Consider the following 18,320-nt stretch of genomic DNA (forward strand, 5'->3'; position numbering starts at 1 on the left):
TTTAGCAACCAGGAAACTAGTGCAATCGGTTTTGAAACCTTTGTTAAGTTAGCATGCTTGTTGTACAGCTGTTTGTGTTCCCCGCACTGTTTGTCCCTTTTGCCTTTCTGTTGTGTCTTCCCTGCTGTGTCTTCCCAGCTCTTCCCTGCTGATTGCAGGATGAGGTTCACCTGGTCTCGGTGCTTAAAAACTCCAGACATGGCATCTGAAGAGAGAAGCTTCTGGAGTGGGGGCTGCGGTGGTTCTGCCTCTCAGACTGGGATTTTGTGATGTTGTGTTCTAGTTGCTTTTGTGCCTTCAGTTAATGATTTGGTTGTTTAATTGTCATTTAATGAATCACGGGTGTTTGAATGTCTTAAGGTGTTCACATGGTTATATGTGGGTCAATTGTGGATAGTTTTTAGCCCCATAGGGCGCCTGAGGGTGGGGCGTAACAATGCTAAGAGTTAAGCATGACAAGCTGTTGGTCTGAAACTACAATTAACTCACCAATGTTTAGATAACTCATGGACGTAGCATCCCGTAATTCCTTTTTGATTTTGAGACTTAAACATTTTGTCAGAATAAATATTGATTTGGCATTTCTGCAGAAAAGTTGAGGATAAAAATGATCACACAAAGTAATTGGGAAGTTCTTGGTGCCAAGCATCTTCTGGCCATCAGAGGATCTGCATCTGAGAGTATTTTGTATTGTTTCATGTTGCCATTAGCATCTTTACAGAGGCTGTTTTCTGCAGTCTTCAATTTCCTTTTACTCGTTAACCTTACGTCACAGCATATTGAACCTTCTCAACCCTCATTATGAAGGAGGTTTTTAAGTGCTGTCCTTTCTTGGTGCCTTAGATTACATCCCTCTACTGTAATCATCATGTTATGTGAAACTGCAGTTAGTTTTCAGCGTTGCCCTGCACCGTGTCACTTGCAGATTCCTGTGTATTTATTGGACTTGGCAGCGACCTGGATCCTGATTCTGAAGCGCTTTTCTTTTCTAATTGAGAGCTGCTGTCATGTGTTGGACCTCTGCCACCTCTTGTAAAACGACCTGAAGAAGAAAATGTATTGGGACCATCTGTGGGAGAACGTGAGATAGCTTGTTTGTATAATTCACGTGACGACATTGGCCAGTGAAGCAAAGGTTACATCAGAGTTAGAGGAGCAGTTTGAAGTGCACTAAACTACAGACAATAAAGAGTTTGTGGAAAGTTCGGATGAAATGACAGACCTGCTGCAGATCTAGAAAACTCTCCTCTGGAAACACTGTAAAAATACATGACGCGTGATGGAAACAGAAGATCTGAGTGTAAGTTACAAAGCTTTCTCAGATGTCGCCTGAAGCACAAATTCTCTCACAGAGTTCGATCCTAATGGGTGGAGGCAAATATACATTTCTGGAGTTCAGAACAACAAAAATTAAACAATGATTTAACGTGGTTAATTATTTTTATATGAACTATTGCAGTTATATCTATCACAACTTATTCATTACATGAATGCACAATTGCATTACACTTTATTTCTAAAAATAAACAGAAATACTAAAATGTAACACAAAGTTACTTACTTCAAGTAACATAACATGATGTAATGTATATGGTGTTACTGACTCTTTTTAAACCTAACCCAGTAGATGTGGTTCCTAACTAAGGAGTTTAGCATAGCATAACGAAACGTAACAATACGACACAAAACAAAACTTAATGAAACGTAACATAATGAAACGTAACATAACGTAACGTAACGTAACGACACGTAATGTAACGAAACGAAACGTAACATAACGAATGGTAACAAAATGAAACGAAACGTAACATGACGAAACGTAACGAAATGTAAAGAAACGTAGAAAAAAGAAACAACACGACACATAATGAAATGAAACGAAATGTAACAAAACGTATCGAAATTGAACAGAACGAAATGAAACAAAATGTAACATAACAAAAGGTAACGATTGGTAACGAAACGAAGCGAAATGAAACGAAACGTAACATAATGAAATGTAACGAAATGAAAAGAAACGTAACATAACGAAAGGTAACATAACAAAAGATAACATAACGAGACCTAACATAACGCAACGTAACAAACGTAATGTAACATGACGAAACGTAGAATGACATAACGAAATGAAACGAAATGTAAAGGAAACATAGCGAAATGAAATGAAACGACACATAATGAAATGAAACAAAATGTAACGAAACGTATCGAAATTGAACAGAACGAAACGTAGCAAAATGAAACAAAACGTAACATAATGAAATGTAACGAAATGAAACGAAACGTAACATAACGAAATGTAACGAAATGAAACGAAACGTAACATAACGAAATGTAACGAAATGAAACGTAACCTAATGAAATGTAACGAAATGAAAAGAAACGTAACATAACGAAAGGTAACATAACGAAAGGTAACATAACAAAAGGTAACATAACGAAAGATAACATAACGAAACATAACGAAACGTAACGTAACAAAACGAAAAATAAGGAAATGAGACATAAGAAAATAAGCCATAATGAAATGAAACGAAACGAAACGTAACGTAACGTAACGAAACATAAAATAACAAATCGTAACAAAATGAAACGTAACATAATGAAACGTAACGAAACATTGCTTTGTTGGGAGCACATATTTAAATTAAAACCACAACCTTATTCTAAGCTTAACCAAGTAGTTTTGGTGCCTAAATTTAACAAGACAGCAACTGTTTTACTAACGTGCACTTTGAATTGGCATTGTGTCCGAGTAATAGTAGCACATTATATAAAGATGTAACATACCACCACGACGTAATGTGTTGTGGAAACACATGATGTTATTTTACATCTTTTTCTGAGTTAGGGTTGGAAAGTCTGAACTGTATATTTTGGGAGCTGTTTGATGTTAATGATCTCAGTTCATTCGTAGCTGCTCACACAGTTATGAGTCTGAGGAACATTATCCACAGTTTGGAACCCCTGGTGTTCATTTTGTCTCATTTTAGTTGTGACTTAATTTTATTTATTGGTTTCTAACATTTTCATTTTTGTCTTTTCTGTGTTGTTTTCATTTTTGTATCTGGAGAACTTTGAGCTGCGTGTTTATGAAAGGTGCTGTATGAAGTTGACTGTTTCTCTCTTTATTGTGTTACTATCTCCCCTAACACACTAACAGCTTAAATATGAGGGTACAGACTGAAACACCCTGACCAGTTTAATGTCAGCTTTAACTGTAATTGGCCTCCGTACGCAACACATCTGCATCTAGTAACATTAATTACAGTCTCCTGTCCAGAGATTAGTAGTGTCACTTTCATTTAAAGCCTTTCCCTTTTCTCTTTCATTACCTTTGTAAGATAACAGGCCTGAGCGGACTCACATTTTATTACAGCCTTTTTTCATGTCCTCAGAAAGCTGACAGTCATTACTCAGGAAAGCTCTGCTGAATTCTTCGCTGCTATTTGTGGTTGTAATTACAGAAATGATCTCAAACTGACTCACAGAGAGTTCTTCCTGCACGGAGGGACGGGGGTGGGTCACAACCCCCCCCCCGCTAAGTCTGACTGTGGAGCTTTGTGCATTTTTGTCCTACAGCTGCAAAAATACATCAACAGAATCCGACCGCGAAGTCTGATTCTTTTGTTTTATCACACACTCTTTGATTCTCAACTTGTTCTCATGTATTCACATTTAAGTTAGTTAGCATCAGTTATGGACAAAAAAGGGACTTATTTGGACTTTTTTCTGAGGGAGATTTGGACTTTGGAAGTATTGCCTATAAAACTACCATTAAAAAATACCCTTTAATTCACAGGTGTACTTTTGGACTTGATTCTACTCATGAGAAGGATTTGAAAAAGAGTTGTAGTGTTTGTGGTCGGCTGGCTTGTAAGACTCTTATAATAATCCTATAAGATTCCCATATGTACTAGAGTGTGCCTGCCTGTACGTGGTGTATATGGGGTTCAGTGTGGGACGCTGTGAACATTTAAAGTCGAATTAATAAAAGTTTTTTTGGTCTTTCAAAAATTCAAAAACGAGAAAAACACAAATCCATCATCATCTGTTTTGAGTTGACGGGCACGCGGCAGAGAAAGGGTTAAGAGTCACATGGTAGCGGGTGGTATTATCAGCCCTGGGCTGTAAAAAAAAAAAAAAAAAAAAGTGTATGTGGAGGAGAGAAAAAAAACGTTAGGGGAACAAAGAAATCAGAGTCTATTTAAAGAGAAGTCGCTCCGAATCCTGCAGCCGTGTGACTGCCGGCGCTGCGCTCCGCAACAAGCTGCGCCAAAAACCAGCCTGACTGTGCACCTCCACCTCCACCTCCACCACCGCGGCTCCGGACGGCAGGAGGATGCGGACTTCTCTGCTCGTGTGCTGCTGCGTCTTTGCGCTGCAGTGCCTCCAAAACATGCTTTGTGTTCCAGTGCGGGGATCCGGCAGGTACAAGGGGGCACCGGTGAGTGGGAAGTTTTTCTGTCTGTTACTTGGTGCAAAGTTTAATGAAAGAGGAGCAGACGTTCCTCTGCAGAGGTTCTGTTGATGCTTTGTGCGCAGAGGGAGCCGCTTTGGTTTGACACATTTGCACGCTTGGAGAAAGATTTATGATTGTGCGTTTTAAAGGAATCTGCTGTGTTGACTTTCTTCATTCTTTCTGCTGCAACAAGTGGTTCCCCAACCCCCTGAACACGCACACTCTCACACATGCACAGATGCACGCACACACTCACGCACACACAACAGTTCGCAATTGTCTTTTTGTGCACACTATTGTGCGTAATTAGTCACGTTGCGACATGATGAAATCCACATTAGTCTATGCAGAATTAGTTTTAGGTAATTTTTCTTCAGCTACAAATGATCCCCTTCCTCTTTTATGCGCGCGCCCGAATAATCAGGACCAATGACTCTAATGCGATAATTAAGAAAATGGCTATTTTACGCGCGCTCAGGAACTGACCTGTCACTGTAATTAGCTCGCGAGCTGCTCCTACTTTAAACGAATGACTATCATCACTTTTATTTTTTGTCGGCTCAGCAGCTCTGAGAGCAGTCATGACTTCGCAGCCGAACCTGACGTCCTCTCTCTCTCTCCGTGCGTGCAGGATGACAGCGGAGTGTTTTGGTTTTGCTTCAGGTCTGATCTCTGAGCAGGAGGGAGGGAGAGAGGGGGAATAACTCAAGGTTGCTGAGTTCCCCTGTCTGCAGGGCAGGAAGCAGTAATAACGGGTCTTAAAGGCATTTTGTCAACAACACCATAAAAGAGAGGGTCCTCCATATGGACCCGTCATGACGGCGTCTGTGCACGCGCTACAAGACTGTCACAGTCATCTATTTGGTGTCCTTTCTACCATCTGTTCAGATAGTTTAATCATTCATTCATTGATTAGTCTCACTTTGGACTGATACTTATGTTTGCACACATGGACACGTGCTGCAACTCAATATTTAATATCTTTTCTAATATTTCTCAGCAAGAAGATCCGATAAGATCAGATAGAATTTATTGATCCCTCATTGGGAGAAATTTGCTTATTACAACAGCTCAAAGTAAAGGACATGGTGAAACAAGTGATAGATAAAAAAGGAAAAATGCAATAATAACATTAATGATAAATATTTACACACGGGACACACGGTGTGTATCATATGGTTGATGATAAGCAAAGTGTGAATAAATAATTGCACATGAGAAGTGACTGCACAGACATAATTGCACGGTATGGATGAGGTAATAAAATGTAACAAAGTCTGATATACTATAATAACATGTTACAGTAGATATACTTACAAAGAAAAACAGGCGTTTCTTTATCAGCTCTCTTCTTCTTCGTGTATGATATTATTTTTTCCTAGAACAGACGCTTTTATAACCTTCTTATACACAGCACACTGCTTAAGCATGCATACTTCTCCACAGGAATGTCCTGTTTACAGGTGCACAGAAAAAAATAGGAATTTATCAAAACAAACCAGCGGCACGGAGAAGCAGTTTACTTTAAGAATGCTGCGAATACCAAGAAAAGACTTGCATTTCAAAAGGGATGTGCGTGTTGTTCTGAACAGAATATAATCTTTGGTATGTTTCTGAAGAAACAAACAATCAGCCAATCACACCGCGAGCGCAGAAGAGAGTTGTTTTCATCTCCTTTAAAGAACAATAAAGTGGAATGAAAGATTACATGAAGGTCTGGAGGTCTTTAGGGTCACGCCAGTTCATCTCACAAAGCTAGCCAGATGTGGAAACATGTTAGCTTTAGTCAATCACAAGAGCTAGCTCGCTCAGCAGATTATTCAGGAGATGGATTTGTAGAAGTAGATACAGTTGTTGTGATAAAGCATCAGCATCAGGAAAAGCCTTCCCTCAGATTCTTTTAGTTTTAACAAGGAGCCAAACGATCTGTGGAGGTCTCCTCTCAACAAACAAATCGGCCTGGTGATTAAAATGTGCAAAAACACCGAGTAAAGTAGCTTCACGCTAAAAATCGGTGTCACTCTGGATGCTTTTCAGCGGTCACATGAGAGAGGTGGCTCCCTAAAGTCCGTTTTTAAGTTAGTCGATGGTGTTGGACAAACTTCACCGAGTTTAAACTTGACCCCAAAGACTTGTGATGTTTTTACTCGAGTGTTGTTACCATTTTAAAGTTTCAGTTTCATTGTGAACGTGTGAATGACTTGCGTTTGAAGGTGTAAACGTGCTTTTATGCTCTTCAATGGTGGATTTTAAACTGGTAAAGAAATTGTGTGTAAAGACGTAAAGATCCAACAAACTGACTGTAAACATGGAGACAAGAAAGAGACATGATGATGTGTTGGCTTGTGTTCCCGACCGCGGAGTCTCAGGATACATGACACAGTCAGAAGAGAAAAAGAGGAAGTTATATTTCTGCTGCACAAACGTCTTTTACATTGATGAATATTTCACCTATCCAAGTCTCAATGACTCAGTCACTTTAAATATAACAAGTGGAAACACTCTCTGGTTGACGCACTGTATGCAGGTGATGACCGGTGGTCTGAGGAAGAGTCCTTCTAACGAGCCACAAGCCCTTACAGTATCGTTTAAAGTGAACCTGGTGACCCCGTATTCAGATTTCGTGCTTCTGTTGTGTCCATTGATTTGAATCCTCGCTGTGTTTCTGCATTCTTTAAATACTTTTCCACAGTTTAATTCACATAATCAGAAGTCAGCTCATTGTTGTGTTCTGACATGTCAACAGAGCGATTATCTGTCGGGATGGAAACATGGAGAAGGACTCTTTTCCAGCTCCACATTATCGGAGCCAAGGTGCACCTGTGATGACAACTTTGTTATGTCTGCTGGTCACTTCACTGGAAAGTCTAATCTGCAGTTTGGTCAATTTGTTCCCAGTTGTTGACAAAGAGCGAGTGATTACACAGGTCCGAACAGGCCTCTGTGTCGGAGGCATTCAGGGCAGCGGGATTCTCATAGTGCTGTTTTCTCTCTGCAGAGGAGAGGAGGAGCTAACGGCTAACTGTTTGGATATCTCTCTCCCTGGTTTTTCTTTCTGTTTTGCTCCATCATGTCGATGTCTTCGGGCCAAGCGATTGGTCGGGGAACCGTGAGAGCGGAGGTGACATCAGAGCCGGCCGGGTTCCCATCGAGCGGATCTAGGTCACAGCTGTGAGCGGCTGAAGAGACACAACAGGGGGGATGCAGGCTAAAGGCACATGCAGCCCTCCCTCAGGAAGTTAATCAGAGCTTTTGTTAGTTAGCGAGAGGAACCCTCAGCCTGGTTCACGAACAGGGTGAGAGGAGCGGAGGCATGAGACCAGCTCAGGTGCTTCTGTTGACTGAATGAACGCTGGCAGGATGCTGTTGGTACTTGAATGTATTAAAGGGCACATCATCGAGTTTCTGGATGCCATAAAACCCAAGTGCGTCTCCATTTCTTGACCAAAACAAAGATGGCAGCCAGACAACCTGCATCAGAAGTGCCTCGGTACAGCCTACAATGTAGGGTATAAAAAAGTCAGTCGACGAACCTGACAACATAATTTAACCGTGAAAGCATCAAAGGTTGAGTCAGGAGGAATGAGGCAAAATCCACCATCACTGAAAACCAGACAGTTCACTGTGCCGGCAGCTGAAACTGGGGATCAGGTTGTGCTTTGAGTTAATAAATATTCATACAGACACTGTTGTGTGTCTGATTGTGGAGAGAAGCTGTCTGCACCTCCACTCTCTGCTGCGCTCTCAGCTGAGCGCACACTGACGCAGCTCAACTCCGTCCACAGATCGATGATGAGCAGGAGGAGGGGGGGGCAGATCTTTTTACAGTTACTGTAAAGTCCAGACTCGACAGGTGTTTACTAGTTTCACACTCTGTAACGCACATTTCTGGGCAGGTGCACATCAGACTACGTACAGGTTTCAGTCTACTTACAGCTTTCCCAGTGAGCACCAACCGGGATTTCAACGTTGATTTGTAGTTTAAAAAAGGTTCGAACCACTTTTCAACCATTTATCAAACGGCTAAAACGCGGCGACATCCTCAAGGTGACAAAAAACACAATTTTGTTTTATAAGTTTTGAGGATTTGTTCATTTTAGCAAACGCATTTTATTTCTCATTCAAAAATTCAAAACACGGCACATTATGGGCTGTGTGATGTTAACAAAGGTTCAGAGGCATCGGAAAGGGAGCAGGTTAAAACATTCCCCACGGAAGAAGAAACAAGCAGACTGACATTGTGCTGGATAAAAAGTCAGACGACCGTCAGAGTCAGCAGGATTCATCCTCTGGGGAACATAACTGTCTCCAAATTTCATTGTAATCCATCCAATAGTTTCTGAGATATTTCAGTGTGGACCAAAGTGGTAACCAATCTAGCTAGCTTAAAAAGAGAGTGGTGTTTATCTTGAAGAAGACAAAAAACAAAGTAATAGTCTAAAACAAACATCACAGCTCTGCCTGGTAATAATCACGTCCAACAGTGAAGTCATCCTGCAGCCAGACGAGCAGAAGATCTGGAAATCTGTCGTCTCAGCGGAAGAGTTTTTCTGTCAGCAAAGATAAGAGATTCAAGCCGATGCCCAGATGGTTTATATCACCTTCCAAAGCCTGTGTCTGATTCTCACATGATAAACTGGATTAGCAGAGTAAGAAGGACGATAACGAGGGATTTGTTGATGAAAAATCACCCCCCCCCCCCCCCCCGTGCTATCTGTCACTATAAATCCTCTCTCACTGTAAACTATCCTTTGTCCCGTGTTTTTCAATGAGAGCACACCCTTTAAATTGAAACCTTATCACTCTGCTCGTGTAAACATTCACTCATGACTTACTTCCTATCATCAGGATTGTTGTGAGGATTAAACAGTATCAGTTAGACGGTTAGATATCATGGCACTGAAACAGAATCAGATTCTACCCTCTTGTTGTCTGCAAGTCTTTCTTTCTTTGAAACAACCAGAAACTGGATTTATTTAGCTTTAAAGGAAATGCTGACATCTTCTGTCACTTCCTTTTTGATGAAACTTTTACCTTCTTTTTCTACTTCTGCTGCAGTTACAGATTTGCTGCTGCCCTTATTCAAAGCACATGTTGTGTGGATGCTAATGGTTGTGGACAAATTGTTCTCTTTTTTAGGTCATCAATCTGTATGTACGTTCATCCCGTTCTTATGAGCACAATAGCTGTGTCCCAATCCAGAGGCTGCAGCCTTCGAAGGAGGCGGCCCACGGAGGATGCTCTACTCATGGCCAGCAAAGATGTTAAAGCCAAAATGAAATGAGACGGTCTGGCCTACCCTTGAGTCATCAAATGCCACTCTTGTCGCCTAGCAACAGGTAGCTAGTGGGCTAACTAACTAGCATAACTAACACTGCGTAAGTTAACCTATTATTTTGAAGATAATTTGTTTCACGGGCCCTTTCGTTTTCTTAAACACTAAACACGAGCTGTTTGATTGAGTTGAAACCGAAAACTTTTACATTTTAAAGTGTATTCCTCGGCTGTTTAAAAGTCCGCCATCTCCTTTGAATTGCTGCGCAATGTATCTTGGGATACGATGGGCCGCGAAGGATGCACCCAATGGATCCTTCGCGGCCGGGGTAACGGAGGACACATTTGTCGGCCGCATCTGAAGGAGCCTTCGAATTGGGACAGTATTCGATGCGCTTCTGTGACGCAATCGGCCTTCAAATATGGCTTTGATTCAGGGATGAATTGGTTATATTTTGGTGGTAAATGTCAAAGGTCAAGGTCACGGTCTTTCCTATTCTTATGAACGTGATATATCGGCCAGGCCTGAAGGGAATCATTTGAAGGTTTATTTATAAGGTTTAGTTATATTTTTGGGTTCTCGCTGGGGTTCCTGTGCTGTGTCAAATGAAGCTGCAGGTTCCTCTCCTGGCGGTGCCCTCAGTCATTCTTGCCCTCTGTTAACCTTGTAGGCACTAGTAGGCATCAAACTACGACTGATCATCTCCAAACCTCCGTGTTCTTCAACGGCTCATCAGTGTACAAATGTGTGTGAATGTGCATTCGATTAGATCCTGACCCGTCTCCTGTCTTTGTGCTAAGCTAAACTAGCCAGCTGCTAGTGGTAGCTTCTTATAGAGCATACAGACATCAGACTGTGGCATCAATCTTATCATTTTACTCCTGTCAAGAGAATGATTAAACGTATTTCCTAAAATGATTTAAGGCAGGATTTTCCTTATTGCCGTGAGGCAAACAGCTAAATCACTTTACAAGGTGTTTCACCTGCCGCACACTTATATTTTATTAGCCAACATAGCACTCGAGGAACGACATTAAATCACTCAATCACTCACTCATTTGATAGAAAGAACGTGAGTAGATTCTGATTTATCTGAGTTTGTAGACCAACACAGGAGGATGTTTGAGCTTTTCCGCAAAGACGGAAAACCTGTCAGAATATTTGGGAATAGTTTGAGTCAAAATTCTTAATAATTGTCGTGTCAATAACGGCTAACTACTTCTATAAGGGCTTCAAATTAGAAAACAAAGTTAGGGTTTGTTTTTCAGGCAATCTGACATCAGTGACTCAGCTGCTCGCGTGTTCACATGTAATTTCAGAGCCGACACTAGAAGTTCTGTCGGGAGACTCTGTGACGACGTTTAAAACATTCAGGAGAATGCGTCTGTCACTTTCTGCTGAGAGTGCAAGAAGTGGAGGAGACGTGAAGCTCCCACAGAGCCTGAAGGCGTCACAGATTCTTCTGCATGCTGGGAACATGTGATGAAGGTGGTGGAGGAGGAGGGGGGTCGTCTATTACATGTATGGACATATTCAGCTTCTTGTTACAGTGATGACAAGATCTGTGGTGCACGAGGATCTGACAGAGGTATTCAGAGGAACATGTCTGTGCACGGAGCGACTGAGGAGAGTCCAACAACAAACCCACCACCATCATCATCATCCGTCTCTAGAGCTCATTTCTCTCTTCATGACACATAACTCACCTGTTTACATTATATTAAGGCTTAAAGGGATGCATCATTAGGGGCGTGGCCTCTTTGAGTGACAGGTGGGAGCTGCTAGCTGTCTGCTAGGTGTCCCCTCAGCTAACTCAGTCACTGAACGTAACCTCTGGGCCGTGTTTGTGCTGTTGGAGCCTTTTGGAGATTTGTTCATGTAAATATCAGACAGATAATCTGTGTGTGCGCTTTATTGGACGAACAGACCGTCTGACACACTGTTTTTACACTCGGTCACATTATACTGTGATTGTATTTGTTATTAGCAGGTATCTGTGTCTGAGCTCACCGTACCTGGCTTGTTAGCTCATTCAGCGTTCAGGAGTCGGGACTGTTGTTGATTACGACTGACAGTGATGAGAAGACCTTTTATCTCATGTTACCGGCCAGCACTCCTCTGTGGGAAACACGATGGTTAACTAGCTCATTAGCAGCTAAAGAATTAGCCACGGGTGTAGACTGTTTGATAACTTAGCGTAGCTAACCCTTCACTCCTCTCCAGCTCCACCCTGTCATCCATATACCGTCTCGTCTGGCTCCACAAAACCAACATGACAGCTGCTGGTTTGCAGAATCTGAGGCTTCACGCTGTCCAGAAACCAGCGGGCGATGTCACCGTACAGTCTGTGTGTGTGCGAGAATTGGACCTGACTGAGAACCTGCCGGAGGACAGCCGGGACGTTTTCACTGCTGCTTTGACCCGAGAAAACTTTGAGACTTTCTATTTCATGTATTTCACCTACTTCTTCCCCATTCTGTGAGACTGCTTCTCTCCTCTGCATTTTTTACATTCTTTCCTTCCTTTTAAAGCATCCTTCCTCTAGTCCGGAGATCTCTTCATGTAAAAGCAGAGAACATAAGGCGACTTTGGGCTCACCTGGTAGAGCATGGACCTGATGTGTAGAGGCTGAGTCCTCGCTGCAGCGGTTTGTCGCTTGCTGCATGTCGTCCTCTCTTTCTTTACCCCACACTTCCTGCCCATCTTCAGTTTTCTGTATCAATAAGGATGAAAAGTGCAAAAAATACTATATTATATTAAAGTAAAAACAACTTCTGTCATAGATCAGGTACGTAAATTATTGTTTCCTTGAAATAAATTGACCTTCATAAAGAATCACACTGCAGGTTATTTTGACTCAAACACACACCGTCCCCCAACTCCTGCCCAAATACTCACTACAGCACCAAATGTGGATTCATCCGCTGCTGAAAATAGTCCCCAATAAATGCATTATCTCCTGTAAGTGTTTGATAAAAACTAAAGTCTGAAATGTCCCAAGAGGTTTGTGAAGGATATTTATTTAAGTGTCTATTTTTGCCCTTATTGTTTGTTAAAGCAAAATATTTATCAACTGACTGATCATAAAGGGACAAAGGAGGAAATGAGACAAAACTCTAACAAGCTGCTCAGTAAAACCTGCAGGATATTCTAGATGGAGCTAATGTTCTTGTTTGGGTTTGACCTTGAACTCTGAAGTGAGACCTGTCAGGACTCAGTGACATTTAGGGTTTTTAGTCGGCTGTGGGGTCAGACGGGTCAAACAATCGATTTCACACACAGTCGGGGGGTTTAGGAGGGTCGAGGGGGGTTTGGTCCTTTAACCACACAGTTTTGGTTTTGGTCTTTGTAATGACAGAGGCGACTCCCCGTGCATGCTCCACTTAGAATTAGCCAAAGTTTTACGACCTCTGAAAGCCGACACTCCCTCAGACCTCACGTCTCTGATTGGGATCAGGAGGCGGCGGGCGGCTTCGCTCTACAAGGTCTCGTTCAGGGGACGGGGGTCGTTTTGTGACCTGGTGATTCAGAGTTCAAATCCAAGTCCTGAAACAAACACCGCAGGGGGCGCAGAGGCAGAGGTGTGGGCCGAACACTGTCGTCACCGGCAACAACCGCAGCCCTTTGTTAAAACACTTACATGCCCTGTGTTTACAGCAACCCAGACCTGGATGGGGGGTTCTGGCTACACTGGACTTAATGGGAACTTCGAGGCCACAGTGGGGCAGTGGGGCAACAAGTAACTTGACAACATGAAATTCTAGTATTCTTAATGTTAGCACTGATTAGCAGCCCTCTGTGTCTGTGCTCACCACACCTGGCCCGTAAGTTTGTTCAGTGTTCATACATTGATTTATTTGCTTCACCCCGGGCAGGGAGTCAGCGAGCTGAAGTGACAAGCGACGATTCTTGTTAGTGACCCGGTATGTGTGATTGACTTGACTCTCACTGTCCCTACAGAGCCGTGTGCAGAGAGCAGCGAGTCCGGAACGTTCCACAATACGTTCCACGTAACAAAAGAAGAACGCTGGTCAGCTTACACCACCAATACAATCTCATTCTGTGTATCTAATTAGCCAGCTAATAACATAACTCTAAAGGTCGAGCTGCTTTTCAAAGACCATTGTGTCCATTTATTTGCAGATCGTAATGGTCCAAATGATTGCCGTTGTTCACACCCACATTTGATAGCATCCAGTTTTCTTCTGTGCTGCTGCTTTGCTACGTTTCATGTGAAGTTGAAGCATCCAACCTTCGATGGGAATACTTATTGCATTGCCCCCATCTGTCTGCAATGGTACATGTTAGGGCAATATGGCCTAATGCACTTTTCAAATAGCAGGAGGCGCAATATTTGTTAAAGGTGAAATGTGTCAAAATACCATTTTACTTCAAGTATTGTGCTGCAGAGAAGTTCTGGCCTACACATCACACACACAGACATGAGTATCAGACATCTTTGTTCGGTTCAGGTTCCTGGAAAAACATAATTTGAATATGTTTTTCAGTGAAAATGACAAAAATGATGTAAAATGATCATCAAAATAATCACAATTAGATATTTTTTCAGACTCTTTCAGCCCTAGTGCACGTACGGGGACCCGATCACCAAGACTCTGATTATAGCAAAACTGAAGGACAAAAACTCCTCAGCGAACCAAGTACGTTTCTTTAGGTTGAACTTTTTTTACTCTCTTACTTTAAAAAAGTCACAGGATTAAAGGATAAAATCACAAACTTTAATTTAACTTTCCAAAGAGCCACAAATAAAGATTGAAGAATATAGAATGAGCCCTATCCCTCCTCTCGTGTTCGTTCCTCCCCCCTTACTTTGGTGTCTGTTTTAACTGCTCTGTTACATGTATCAAATCAGTTAGTTTATCTGTTCTGCTCGGGTCAATTAAATCAAATTCCTTACACACTAGATGAACTCAGTGTCCTCTGACGGGCCTGTATAGGTTCACTCAGCCATGCAGGGTGAATAAACGTAAAGAAAGCAAACAAATAGAGCAAATTCCATGCTACTCATGTTTTCCAGCAGTTTCATGTAAACAGCCTTCAGCCTGATACGCTTCAGAGCGGCTCTACACCTCGCTGAGGTTTCTGCTGGTTATCTGAAGGCAGATAAAAGAGAGCACGGAGAGAAACTTCAGGTCCGACTGGTGTTTTAAAAACGAGCCGCTCTCCGCCTCTTTAGCTCATCAGAACAACACGAACGAGCCATTTAAAGAAAACTGTCAGACGTGGGCACAAACGTCCCCCCTAATGTGAGTAAGTGCTCTGTGCAACAATACAAGCAGCTAAATCCCCTTTAAACAAAGTGAAACACAGGAGGTGGAGGGCGTGTGTGTGTGTGTGTCTGTCGGGGGGCTCTGGGAGGTGTGTACTGTTTGTTCTGGGATCCAGACCCATCAGTCACCGTGTTTCTGCAGTCTGGAGCACATTCCTCGGGTCCTGCTGGGTTTTGTTCCCCTTAACCTACAACAGCGACACGCTCAGAGTCCTGCAGAGCCGAGCAGGCGCGGCAGCCTGTTTAAACACAACAACAACGTGATGGAGTCTTCACAGTTATTACTTTATACTTTATGGATTTAGAGTTTTTGATGCAGGTTTTGAAGCGTTCAGATAAAAATCTTTGGTTTGTAATGTTGATATTTGTTTTAAAATACAATGTTCCTCTGTTCATGAGTGTTTCCCCTGAGGGATGGGAGAAAGAAGCACGATGCCTCTACTTCCACACTCATTTGAATGCCAGAAAAAATGTCCTAAAACATGCATGTCAAATTCAGCACGACAGAAATACCAGGATGTCCTTCTACAACTTGTCATAGTGTGCATACAAGCTAGCATGCTATTTTGGATATTCTGACCCACAATCCTTTGCCCTTCAGCAGATATGTGAGGATATCTATTCAATAATATTGAAATTTTGCACCGCAGACTGCAGAACATATGAGCAAGAGGGTCAGAGTACAAGATGCATTGTTCTGTGTGTTCCATTTGTATTCATACTGCATGCAGAGTGCATACTTATAAGAGCAGCTGTGGTTTTTTGATTAGAAGAAAAACGTGAACGCAGGGCTCGGTTGTTCTTCATGTTCATAGTTGTTCCGACCGGCCACAATCAAAGGCATGATAAAAAGCTGGCTGTCAGCCTGTGAGTAATGATGCAATAATCATTAACTTTTACTGCAATCAAACACGAGAACTGGTTTCACTTAAATGAAGTATAATGAGTGCCGACCTGAAAATCACAAATCCAGAGGTGGTCAGAAAAGAGAGCTGATAAGCATCATTTAACGTACATCGAACTCATTTGTGAATGCAGAGTTTGCTAATATAACATGGTGTTACAGCACACGTGCACAGACAGTCTGACATGTATCAGGATGTTGCACTCGCTCGTTCACATGAACAGTGACAGAAAAAGTGAGAGAGACGTTTAAACACAGCTGAGGAATCAAAGCGTGAAGGAGGTGTGAAGATCAGACTTTGTTTTTTGAAAGTGACACGCTCCTTCTAAATTCTGACGTTGTAAAGGTGTTGGGGGAGGGATCCTGAAGCTGTGTGACCACCTGACGAGAGCCTCTAATGAGGTATGAAGGTGCCTTGACTATACGCAGCAAGCTAACCTCGCTACATGCTGCCTGCATTTTAACAAGCTTTAATATTTTCCTGCGATTGAGCTGCAGAAAAGCATGACATGAGGTTCTCTCCGTGCATTGACAAGAAGGTTAAATTTAACGTTATATTGTTGTTATTGTACAAACTGTTTAGCTCAGCGCCCCCTACAGGCCTGGAGCACCTCTGTTGTGATTTGCAGCGTTTTTCTATTGCATTAGTTTTCCGGGGTTTTATGTTTTCATGTATTTGCAGCACGTTTGCCGTTAATACATTTGTTTTTTGCTTTTTGCAGCACGCTATTAACTTTGCACCACGTTTCCGTCGCTGGATCGTTTCTGAATTTGCTGCTCGTTTCTTGCAATGGAACTTTTTCCAGCTTTTGCAGCACAATTTGCCTTTCTGCCTTGGTTGCAACGTAGAAGCTGAACCTAACTAGTGCTTCCTGTCACCCTCCTCCCTTCTGACAATGACTCATAGATATTGCAATATTTCAGAAAAGGGACTAATCAGCAAAAATTACAGGAAGGTTAAACCTCAGTCATGGTGGGCGTCAGTGTGGGAAAACTCTTAGGATGTAATGATAACGCTAATTAGATTCATCTCCACGCTATATATTGATAGCGTCTTTTCCCACAGGTTGTTTTGAGCAGCAGCGGAAAAGGAAACATCGTTTAGTGATAGGAGGAGAACACCCTGTGAGAGCTGCAGATGTGGTTTGGTTTACAGGAGGAGGCCTGAGTCAGATGAGGAGGTGCTCCTCTCTGTAATTTGCTGATGTGGAAATGAGCAGAGCCATTTCCTCTGGATCTGGTCAGGGGAGGGGGCAGCGATAATGGGACACCCTGGGACCAACAGTGTCTTAAACTGGGACAAACCACGCAGCTCAGTGACCTGATTATGAGTGTGCGCTGTCCGTAACATCAGAGTTCAAAACAGTGCTGACTTATATCCAGCAGCACCGAGACACACGTCTGTCTCAGCTCATTGTTGTGGTGTCCTTCTTCTTCTCCCTCTTTCTGTCAAGTTTACTTCTTGAGTTTTACCTCCTCATCCACATATTTTTATTGTTCTCTCTTTTCCTTTTCAAATCTTTCTCTTCTTCCTCACACCTCTCTTCTTACACGTTTGTCATTTGCTCTACTTTTAACTAAAAATGTCTCAGTTTGACAAAACGGGACTGCATCACTTTAGTTACCTGAGCCTCAGAGGACAAATCTGAGTCAAAACATACATCTAGGTTACGTGACTGCACCAGTTATTCTCAAGTTCTCTCTTGACTTATGTTGATCATCTAGTTAGTTAGCTTGAAGCTAAAGGCGTGTCAGTGTTTGGTCGCACAACCGAGCCAAAGCTTCACATTAGTCCAAACGAACCAAATAAACTGTAGCAGAAAACAAACACCGTGTTGTCTCTCGTGTCTACCTGTATTTGAAAGGCTAACGGCTAAAAATAGCTAGCATTACCCACCAAAAATAACAAAAAGGTATTTAATCTAAAACAAAGACTTATGATTAGATGATAACAGGACAACTTTAATCTTAAGCCAATGATTGATCCTGCTGATGATTAGTGTCTGATTCCAGCAAGACAGATCTTATACATTGGTTGTACTAGTTTTAAACACCTCCCAAAGTAGCAATGAGAACTGATATAATAACTACACATGATTTGCTTCAAGGGCAGCATGTATATGGTGAATAGGAGGGGACCCGGTATAGACCCCTGGGGGACTCCACAAGAGAGAGGAGCACGAGAGAAGCATAACTCAAGGGACGTGTTTGACACATCTTCAGCAAAGTTAAACTGTCATCAAACTATAATTTTAAAGAGCTGCACAAGAAACAACACAGATTTTTCTTATTTATTTCCATTCACTGCGATTCCACTTCCCAAGACGATTTGAGGAGGCAGCATAACTGAAAACTAACTGCACTTACTGATGAACACGGCTTTCATTAC

General features: G+C 42.2%; 1 protein-coding gene across 1 annotated transcript in view; it reads left to right on the plus strand.

The window, feature by feature from the left end:
* The first annotated feature begins 4,342 nt into the window (after positions 1–4,342).
* Positions 4,343–18,320, plus strand: part of mmp11a (matrix metallopeptidase 11a) — a 30,391-nt gene continuing 16,413 nt past the window's right edge. Inside the window, exon 1 of the mRNA XM_069683595.1 lies at positions 4,343–4,447. Coding sequence (XP_069539696.1) covers positions 4,343–4,447 — 105 coding nt within the window. The remainder of the gene's footprint in view (positions 4,448–18,320) is intronic.

Source organism: Semicossyphus pulcher, unplaced genomic scaffold (assembly GCF_022749685.1).
Source record: "Semicossyphus pulcher isolate SPU_LCO1_2020_fin unplaced genomic scaffold, fSemPul1.0.p SCAF_6, whole genome shotgun sequence".
Classification (NCBI taxonomy): Eukaryota; Metazoa; Chordata; class Actinopteri; order Labriformes; family Labridae; genus Semicossyphus; species Semicossyphus pulcher.